General features: G+C 47.2%; 2 protein-coding genes across 2 annotated transcripts; both read left to right on the top strand.

The window, feature by feature from the left end:
- The first annotated feature begins 903 nt into the window (after positions 1-903).
- tlr3 (toll-like receptor 3) lies at positions 904-4951 on the top strand. The gene is made up of 5 exons (XM_061274773.1): positions 904-1260; positions 1771-2190; positions 2268-2462; positions 2637-4492; positions 4622-4951. The coding sequence occupies exons 1-5, from the start codon at positions 1234-1236 to the stop codon at positions 4857-4859; spliced, it is 2736 nt and encodes a 911-aa protein (XP_061130757.1). The 5' UTR covers positions 904-1233; the 3' UTR covers positions 4860-4951.
- Positions 4952-5091: 140 nt separating this feature from the next.
- Positions 5092-9185, top strand: LOC133151605 (cytochrome P450 4V2). The gene is made up of 11 exons (XM_061274774.1): positions 5092-5588; positions 5774-5886; positions 6378-6463; positions 6598-6788; positions 7036-7105; positions 7195-7321; positions 7414-7572; positions 7681-7783; positions 8044-8178; positions 8465-8644; positions 8784-9185. Exons 1-11 carry the CDS (start codon positions 5399-5401, stop codon positions 8960-8962), a joined length of 1533 nt encoding a protein of 510 aa, XP_061130758.1. The 5' UTR covers positions 5092-5398; the 3' UTR covers positions 8963-9185.
- The last annotated feature ends 1579 nt before the right edge of the window (positions 9186-10764 follow it).

The following is a 10764-nucleotide window of genomic DNA, read 5'->3' as shown; positions in this document are numbered from 1 at the left end:
TTCCTAAAATCTCAAGCATTTCATTTGTAAGTAGCCTCTTAGAAGAAAGCATGTTGACAAATAAATTTTTGGAATTCTTTCCCTGATTGTTCTCGGGTTAAGCTGCAAATCCTATTGGTAGATTTTTCCCTTCTATATTTAAGAAATGGGCCTGATAATCCAATTAATAAAAGGGGGTGGGGGGGACAGAAGGTGATTAAGAACCCTGCAGTGGTGCAATCCTAATGCGTGCAGACATTTGGGGTTGAATGAGGGAGCACACTGCTTTCAGGACGCTGCCATCTTGGGTGAATGAGGTAGCAGACCATCTTCCGTCGTTCTTAAATCTTTGCAGGATTTTTTTTTAGGATAAGGAATTTGACTCTGAATGTCTCCTGTTCCTTTTTAGGAAACGTGGCTCAGATGATGATGACCCACAAGAAGAGTTCAGCCGAGGAGGACTTGAACACTGAAGGAACTTAAGCTCTTCTCAGGAATATAAAGACAGAAAGCTGCTGTTGTGTTAACTGCTGTCACTTAAAAATATTTAAAGAATAAGTCAATAAACAAATACAGACTATTAATATAATACTACTAGTATTACTAAAAAGGGCAAAGGCTTTACAATTGAAGGTAAAACTGTCACAAAGTCATTTCCAACATTATTGACTGTCAAAAAAGTGTAGAAATAAATTTACCAGTATAAACCGAAAAGAATTGCCACCCAACATGTAAATGAGGGTTTAAAAACAAAAAACAAAGGCAGTCGGTATAGTAAGACAACAGAAGATGAATAGAGCTTTGCTGCCCTCTAGCGGTCATTTGTCTTGCCAGCGAAATACAAATGCATTCATGCAGCTTGAGTTTGCCAACAAGTTTCATTTTGGATTCTCGCACGTGTGCGTGTGTGTGCATGCGCGCAAGTGTGCCAACGTATGTAAAAGTCACGCCCACTCAGGAAGTATTATTTGTTTTTTATGTTTGACCTGGATTATGTCTTGGAAAATGACAGCTGAATCATTCGCAGAGAAAACCTTCTGAAGGAGCCAAAATGGAGAGCCAACAGACAAGTTTACGCTTGCCAGCATGGCACTGAAACATGCTCTGTGTGTGTGTGTTTTGAAGACAAACCTCGTAAAAGAGAAGTGAAAGCGGAGGTGGAAATCTCATGTCCGTCTTTCTTTGCTCTGACAAAGCTTATTTCTTGACGTCTCTGATGTCTGCACGGAGGAAATACAACTTCGTCTGGAAATCATGAGCTGCAGAGACGGGAAAAACTTGGTAAGTCTCTTTCCCCTGAGTAAATGACAGGAAAAAAAATGAATGAAGTTTTGTTTCATTTTAAAAACAAACAGGGGGCTGATTAATTGAACGTGCGGCCTAATTTAATAATTCTCCTCACCCAAAAAAAGGAAATTCATTGCACCAGTCTACAGAAAAGTAAAAAAAAAAAATTAAATTATTGATGTTGTAATGATTCGTTGTTGACTTGCTGTTGCGCAAGTCTTAGCCTATTTTGCATGTCATACCCGATGACATCACAGATTTAAAAAACTATATACCGTAATCTTCGGACTATAAGTCGCACCGGAGTATAAGTCGCATCAGCCATAAAAGGCCCAAAAAAGTGAAAGAAAAACCATATATATGTATGTATATAAGTCGCTCCTGAGTATAATTCACCACCCCACCCAAACTATGAAAAAAACCGCGACTTATCGTCCGAAAATTACGGTATTGGAGTTTTTTTCCCCCACTCACTCCAACATGTTTTGCCTGCCATTCCTACAGGTGATCCTTCTGTGGCACCTCACGCTGGTTCTCCTCGTCGAGTCCTCCCAGAAGAAGAACTCTTGCCACATCCAAGGCACCACGGCCGACTGCAGCCGCCTGAGCCTGACCGCGGTGCCGTCCGACCTCCCCGGCAACATCACCAGCTTGGATCTGTCCCACAATCGCCTGAGCCGGATCCCGCCGGCGGCCCTGGCCCCCTACGCGGATCTCCTGCACCTGGACGTCGGTTTCAACAGCCTCACCGAGCTGGACGGCGGACTGTGCCGGGCGCTGCCCCTGCTGCAGACTCTGGACATGGACCACAACGAGATGCACGTCATCCAGGAAGAGGATCTGAGCGCCTGCGGGAACCTGACCCGGTTTCGCTTGTCGAGCAACAGGCTGAAACTGAAAGGGGAAGTCTTTGCCAGGCTACAGGTAGTAGGATCCGCTATCCGGTGGCTTTGGGCCCCTTAAGTCAACTCAAGTCATGTGACTCCACCTGTATTTTTTAGAATCTACAATTCCTGGACGTGTCTAATAACAATCTCAACTCGGCCAAGCTGGGCTCCAGGCCTCAAATGCCCAACCTGGTGGAGCTCAGGTTGGGATTCAACACCTTCTCAACTTTGGCCACAGATGACTTTGCTCTTTTTAGCCACTCAGCATCTCTGCAGGTCCTCAACCTGGAGTCCGCCAACATCAAAACGGTAAGGGACAAATTATTAGGGAGGGTCCAGTGCCGGTACCAGGCGTCGGTACCAACCTTGTTTTAAGGTATCAGCCACTGGTGGCTTTTCAATCAAATTCAATCAAGTTGGCCTGAGTAGGACATGCGGGATGGGTTTTGGGGTTCAAAGAGCTGCCATGTTTTTCCCCCGCAGGTGGACCCCGCTTCCTTCCAGCCTATTTCCCACTTTCGTATCCTCATCATGGACGGGAGCAACATGGGAACGACGGCCATCTCCAAAATCTGCGTAGCGCTGTCGGGAACGTCTATCCAGAAATTGTCCCTGCGGAGGATGAAGTTGGTCACCCTGACCGCAAACACCTTCAAAGAGTTGCAGCAAACCAACGTAACCTGGCTGGACCTCTCCGGGAACGGCTTGGGTCAAATCCAACCGGGCTCGTTCCAGCCTCTCAACAAACTGGATGAGCTCGTCTTGTCGGAAAACAACATCAAGCATTTGACCGAGCGGACGTTTGAGGGTCTTGGTAATTTGAAGCAGCTGGACTTGACAAAAGCTCTGGTGAAAAGTCACACCTCCGCCACGCCCATCATCGACGACTTCTCCTTCAGGCCGCTGGCCGACCTGGAGACTTTGTGTTTGCAGAGGACTTCGGCACGGGAGATTACGGAGCGCACCTTTACGGGCTTGAAAAGTCTCAAATATCTGGACCTGAGCTGGAGCAGCTACGCATCACTGAAAAGCATCTCCAATAAGACTCTGGCTTCACTCGGCGGGTCCCCGTTGCTGAAGCTCAATTTGACGGCGGCGGCCGTTTCGCAGATTCAATACGGTGCCTTCTCCCATTTGGGGAACCTCACCCACCTTTACCTTGATTTTAATTTCATCAAGCAGACTCTGAGCGGGACGGAGTTCCAAGGCTTGGCTCAACTCCAGGAGCTTCACATGTCCTTCAATCACCAAACCATCAGCCTCAGCTCCACGTCGTTTGTCGGCGTTCCCCTTCTCAGGGTCCTGACGCTGAGTAAAAGCCTGACGGCCATGTCCTTGAACTTGGATGGTTCTCCGTTCCAGCCCTTAGCCAAGCTGGCCTACTTGGACCTGAGCAACAATAACATCGCCAACTTGAGAGCGAACCTGCTGAGCCAACTGGCAAACCTGAAGGTCCTCAAGTTGCAACACAACAACCTGGCGCGGTTGTGGAATGACGCCAATCTCGGCGGCCCCGTGCTCTACCTGAAGGGCTTGGAGAACATGGCCAGCCTGCAGCTGGACAGCAACGGACTAGACGCCATCCCCATGGAGGCGCTGAGAGGGCTGAGGAACCTGCGTGAGCTCAGCCTTAGCAACAATCTGCTGAACAACCTGAGGGACTCCGTTTTCGATAGCCTGACCTCCCTGAAAGTCTTACGTCTTCAGAGGAGCCTGATCACGGCCGTGAGGCCCGAGGTGTTCCAGATTCCTTTGGCCAACCTTAGCTATCTCCTCATGGATAAGAATCCCTTCGACTGCACCTGCGAGAGCATCCTGTGGTTTGTCACGTGGCTCAACACCACAAACATCAGCAGCAGCAGCAACATCCCCGGCCACTACGTGTGCAACACGCCGCTGGCTTACTTCAACCGCTCCATCACAGATTTCGACCCGCTCTCGTGCAAGGACCTGGCGCCATTCCACGCGCTCTACATACTGAGCAGCACTCTGGTGGTGCTGCTGACCGCGACGGCGCTTCTGCTGCGCTTCCACGGCTGGAGGATCCAGTTCTACTGGAACGTCCTGGTCAATCGGGCTTTAGGCTTCAGCGACGCCACGGTGGAGGAGGGCCGGCAGTTTGAATACGACGCTTACATCATCCACGCCGAGGAGGACGGCAACTGGGTGGAGAGAGCCATGATGCCCCTGGAGGGCGAGGCGTGCAAGTTTTGCCTGGAGGACCGGGATTCGGTGCCAGGAATGTCCCAGCTGGAGTCCATCGTGGAGAACATGAGGAACTCCCGCAAAATCCTTTTTGTGGTCACCGAAAGCCTCCTCGGCGATCCGTGGTGCAGACGGTACCGTTGTTCTTTGTTCTTTTTAACCACTTCAGTAAAGATGGCTCAGGCTAACAAACGACGAGCATAACCCTCCGATCACCGAGTTGCTCATAAGACTAAAATAACTTTGTTTTCCCTGCCTTGCAGCTTCAAGGCCCATCAGGCGCTGCACCAGGTGATGGAGGCCAGCAGAGACTCGGTGATCCTGGTCTTCCTGCAGGACGTACACGACTACAAGCTATCGCGCTCGCTCTTCCTGCGCCGCGGCATGCTGAGGCAACGCTGCGTCCTCCACTGGCCCGTGCACAAGGAACGAGTGGTCGCCTTCCGTCAGAAGCTGCTCATCGCCCTCGGCATGACCAATCGATTCCCACCCCTGCTTTAAAGCACCTTGCGACGGGTTCGGGGATTTGATTTCACTTTGGCGCCAATGCGACAGGAAAAGCGGGAATCAGAATAAAATGCTACTGCAAACCAGATTGGACACTGTTTGGTGTGATCGGACGTTTCATTAGGTACACGGGATTGGCCTTGGCCACTGGGTGGCAGTATAGTAAAGTCCAACAGACAAAGAAGAGTTACCGCTGATCTCAGTGACAAACTTTTTACGTAGGCTAAAGGAAATATATATGTTTTTAAATGAGGACCAATATCAGCCGTGCCAACGTTGGGGTCCCCAACTATTGTTACCAGTCTACAGCAGCTTGTCAGAGTCCCCCTGCCATCAGCCCTTGAACCATTGGCAGTTGGTTGGTCCGCCTACCTGATTATGACATAAAGAGTCCAACTTTAAACACAGTGACCTGTTTGTAGTTAAAGATAAACAGCACAAAGGGCGCTTTGGGCCAGCCTCTCCAACTACTTGCTATATAAACCCCCGCCTGCCCCCCCCCGACCACTCCGAGACAACAACAGCCTAGCGACATGGCTATCGTGGCCGCCGGTGTTTCGGTGCCGCTGCTGGGCGTCGGCCTGCTTCTGGTTCTGGCGGCCCTCACGTACAAACAGCTGAGCACGTATCTGAAAAACTGGATGGTCATGAAGCCCATCCCGGCCGTAAGCCGCACGTATCCCTTCATTGGTAACGCGCTGGATTTGAAAACCGACGCGGTAGGTGAGTGGACGACGCGGTGCAGATGCAAGCTCAAACGTTTTGGCTCCAAGACAGAAACGTTTTCAACGACTTATTCACCAATGTTTAAATGACATTCTTGATTTGGTTTTTGATCTTCTGAGAATAACATGCTTGAAGAAAAAAAGTATAAAGCCAAATGCGATCAGTCGTATCTTATTTTGCAGAATTCTTCCAGCAAATTCAGGGTTATGTAGAAGAATTCCGCAATATGCCGGTGATTAAACTCTGGCTTGGGACCGTGCCATTTGTGATTCTTTATCATGCCGAGACTGTCGAGGTACAGTATAAAGAAAAGTGCTTCATTTTTTAATTTTTTTTCCCCACATTTTGTCATTTCACAATTCTCACATTTGCGAGGCAAAGCCTACTGTACAATATTTTAGTCACATGTGGGGGGGTGGGGCGGGGCGGGGCTAGTGTGTAGGTAAAAAGGCAGCTTGATAAACAGAGGAACAGGTAAGGAAGCAGAAGTAAAAGCGAATCTGAACAAGTATAGCAAAGAAAAATCCAACAAGACATTCGGCATAACGGTACAGACAGTCACGTATTCTTTCTCCTCCGCAAGGAGCTGAGTCCTCTATACAGATATCTGTCTTTTATTGCGTCGGGTGGGCAGCAAGTGATCCAGTGATAAAATTAAATAAATCATGTGTATAATATTATTATAATGCTGTTGAAATCTGAGTAAGGCAATGTAATAAAATGGATGAATATTTGTATATTGTTTATGGCAGTTTATGTTTTTGATGCTTCTCCTCCTCCTTATAGCCAATTGTGAGCAACCCTGTTCACATGGACAAATCTATCACTTACAGCTTCCTCCATCCCTGGCTCGGAACCGGGCTGCTCACCAGGTATTCTAGATCGACGGACCTTTTCAATTTCGGGCTCGGTCCTATCGAGAACTTTTATGAGACTATCGGGGGCAGGTTTTTCCAACTCATGCTCGAAATGAATTTCCAAACCAAACCAGTTCCACTTTTGACAGCACAGGCCCAAAGTGGCGCCAGCGGCGTAAGATGCTGACGCCCACGTTCCACTTCACCATCCTGCAAGACTTCCTGGAAGTAATGAACGAACAGGCCGAGGTTCTGGTGAACAAGTTGGCCCCCCAGGCGGGCAAAGGCCCCTTCAACTGCTTCAACTACATCACGCTATGCGCCCTGGACATCATCTGTGGTCAGTGGAATTCAAATTAAAAATACTAATTGACTTCTGATCTGTTCCAATGAAAATGATGCCTTCACATTGGTCACTTGTTGCTAGGCAGAAATCAAGGGGCAGACTCAATTGTGCCCCAAAAGCCCAATGAAATAGACACAACTCACAATTCAACTGAGATTTTTATGTTTTTGCCGACTTTGTTTCTCTGTCCTCATCTTGCCTATGAAGTTGATAATTTTGCAGTTCTGTATCTATTTTGTAGAAACCGCTATGGGAAAGAAAATCTACGCACAAAGCAATTCTGAGTCTGAGTATGTCCAAAGTGTCTACAAGTAAGTTGAAGTGTACGTTTCATTTTTTAAATGCATTGCACAGTTCAAAGAAACAATTCAATGCGCCTTGTTGCTGCGTTTGCTTCAAGAATGAGTGACATCATCAGCCGCCGACAGAGGGCGCCATGGTTCTGGCTCGACTTCACATATAAATACTTTGGCGAGGGTAACGTGCACGAGAGCACGCTCAAACTGCTACATTCATTCACGTACGAGGTAAGGCTCCTGCTCATATGGATGAATGAATAGATGAACAGAACATCTGAGATTTCACTCTAGGGAGACTCAAAAGAACAAACTCCTGTCAGGTTATTCGGGAGCGAGCTGAGAGTCTCAAGAAGGAGGACGAATCCAAGACCAGGAAGAGGCGAGCGTTCCTGGACATGCTGCTCAAGACCAAAGACGAGGACGGAAACTCCATGAGCCATCAGGACATCCAGGAGGAAGTGGACACCTTCATGTTCAGGGTTGCTATCCCTACTTCCCCACTTAAAATGGATCTTTAATTAAATTCATAATAATGATAATATCAAATAGTTACTTAGAGTGACATGAACGTGGTGATGTTTTTGCAGGGCCACGACACGACGGCAGCCGCGATGAACTGGGCCCTTCATCTGCTGGGCTCTCACCCCGACGTGCACCGCAAAGTTCAACGCGAGCTTCGGGAAGTGTTTGGTAACACGCGCTCACACTCTGACTCGGTGCCTTTAATGTGTTTGTTTGGAGTTGCGCTTCGGGCAAATGAGAGCTGTGAAAATCCAAAAAGCCAAAACACACACACAAACACACACAGACACGGGGCATGATTCAGTTCTGCTCTCAGCTGCTTTGATGTGCCTTGCTAGCCTTCAGAGAAATGCAACCTCTGTCGGGGTAACCAAGTCAAAATTAGTAAACCCCCCCCCCCCCCCCCCACACTTCACCCGGGTCCAAAGGTGCGTCGGACCGCGTGGCCGACATGGAAGACCTGAAGCAGCTCAAGTACTTGGAGTGCGTCATCAAGGAGGCCCTACGCCTCTTTCCCTCCGTACCTTTTTTTGCACGCAGCCTCCGTGAAGATGCCAAAATCAGTACGTATGAGCTAACTTTTATCCTGTGTACGGTGGCCGTTGAGGGTCAAAACATGTCTGAAAAGGTTGGAGTACAATTCAAGTGCTATTGTTTGACTATTATTTTAGGCTAATCAAAAAAAGAATAGCGGAGCTTACGTTAGCTTTGGTGTCCTTGTTAATTAGAAATGATTGCAGCAGGTTCTGATAGAACTGCTCTGAAATTTGCGTCCATGCTAATAGCGACAACCAGAATACCTGCATTGGTCCGCAATATTCATTTTCGAATCTGATTCTATTCTGCCAGACGGTTTTAAAGTGCCCAGCGGCACCAACGCCATCATCGTCACCTACGCGCTTCACCGGGATCCTCGCTACTTCCCTGAGCCCGAGGAATTCCGGCCCGAACGCTTCCTGCCGGAAAACGTGACAGGGAGACCGCCGTATGCGTACATCCCCTTCTCTGCCGGACTTCGCAACTGCATCGGTAAGAACGAAACTCATGATGCTAAAGCTAACACTAATGGGAATACATCTCATAATCATGCTAATGTTTCTTCTTGTGCTAATGCTAATTTTAATGTTGATAAACATATTTTGTTTCTCATCTTTTTTCGCTATGCCAGGTCAGCGCTTTGCCCTCATGGAGGAAAAAGTGGTGTTATCTTCCATTTTGCGTCATTTTAACGTCAAAACTAGCCAGTCACGTGAAGAGCTGAGACCGACGGGTGGGCTCATCCTGCGGCCCGAAAGCGGCATCTGGATACAGTTGGAAAAATGCGACGAAGCCCAGACAAATCTTTAAAAATGTTTGTGAAAGGATGAAATGTAGGCAATGACGTTTTTCTCGATACCAAGTGCTGGATGTAAATTTCTTTCTGCATTAATTCAACATGAATTTTTTTTCCCCCAAGTCATAGTCAAATTTAGATCGGGAATTGAATTGAGTTTTTCTACCTAGCCTTTTCTTGTATTCTGATTTAAAAATTCTTTGGTGTATATACTGAATTACATGAAAACAAAATCAATATTTCAGGCCTTATCATTTTGCTGAAAAGTTTCATAACGGGAGTGTGACCAAAAATACATCCTCAACCACAAGGCCAGCAAGCACCTTAGATAGCTGAAGTTACAGCATATCTAATAATTTACTTCCCATATACGTCCCACCGATGACGTAGGTCAAGATAAGCTTTGTTCATTATCTTGTGTACATTTACGTGAGTGCGTTGCGGGTTGTTTAGACATTAGTGGCGCAAAGGTCACGAAATTCAAAGTCTTCCCAAGAGCCATTTAAGATTCCGTTGCAGCAAAACGTCCTCGATGTACGCTTGACGCAATGCTAATGCTGGCTAGCCTTAGAAGCTAGCTTAGAAGCTAGCTTATTCTCATTTCTAGTCACGATTTTTGAAAATTATTTTTAATATATCATAATGGAAAACACTTATGGCGAGAATACATCGAGACGTATTGACATCAAAACAAGTTCATCGTCATTTTGATGCCGGAGTGCGACTACGGTAGCCCATTGAGGTCAATGAGGATAAATGGCCAATGTTGACAGGACAGCGTAACAAATGATCTTCGTCGTCACAGGAGAGGTCAGCGCGTGATGAATGAATGACGATTATTTCAATTATTCAACGAGCGGCATAATCGATGCTGGCCGAGTTATTCAGAAAGCCAGAACAATTCTGGTGGGGGGGAAAAAAAAAAGGTGGAAATTGAGATGGGAAGAGGAGGAGGCCGAAAATGAGGGCGATAAAGAGGAAGAAGAGTGAAAAATGAGTTAACTGGGCAGAATGATTAAAAATGATGACACACGCATGACAGCACTGGCCTGCTTTTCCAACACGATGTAGTTCACCCTAACGATCACAAGGAGGCAGCAGCGCAATTAAGTAACGACGCAAGATAGATCGGGATTTAATTGTTTGATTCAAACTCTTCGTGTTTGCCATCAGAACTCCAAACCAAAAAAAACCACCATCCTTTTATTGTTTAGGGTTAGGCATTGTCTCATTTGTGTCTACACGTCTGCGATGTCGCACACGCACGCACGCACGAAGCGTTGACGAGGACACAAAGTGACAGTGCGCCAAGACCTGACTGAGCAGCACCGGAGCGCTTCATGACACGCCGTAATCTCCCTGGGTTGATTCGAGTCACTCACACACACACACACACACACACACACACACACACACACACACACACACACACACACACACACACACACACACACACACACAGGCCCACGCGTCTTCCCCTCGCCGTGTTCCTTTTCGCTGTCTTGTTGAACAGAAATCAGGTCATTTTCCTCCTCCATTAAAAAGACATTAACGCAGCACAAAGATTCAATCAGGAGGTGCCACGCTCGGTCAAAAGGAGGTGAACCAAATAGGTTGGTGAGTGGGATGCAATCAGGGAAGATAAAGCAACCTTAAAGAAATCATTTTATGTTAAGTATTTGCTTAAATAATCTGGTTTTCTTTTGTTGTTGTACTAACTGTCAGCCGTGAAAATGACATGAAGTGTCTTAAAAGACACCACTGGGATTCCAAACTGTGGTCAGGTTGAGGGGGTTTTGAACTTTACGATCGGCCC

This window comes from Syngnathus typhle, linkage group LG3 (assembly GCF_033458585.1).
Source record: "Syngnathus typhle isolate RoL2023-S1 ecotype Sweden linkage group LG3, RoL_Styp_1.0, whole genome shotgun sequence".
NCBI lineage: Eukaryota > Metazoa > Chordata > Actinopteri > Syngnathiformes > Syngnathidae > Syngnathus > Syngnathus typhle.
The sequence above is the reverse complement of the archived record's forward strand: the minus strand, read 5'-3'. Positions and strand labels throughout refer to the sequence as shown.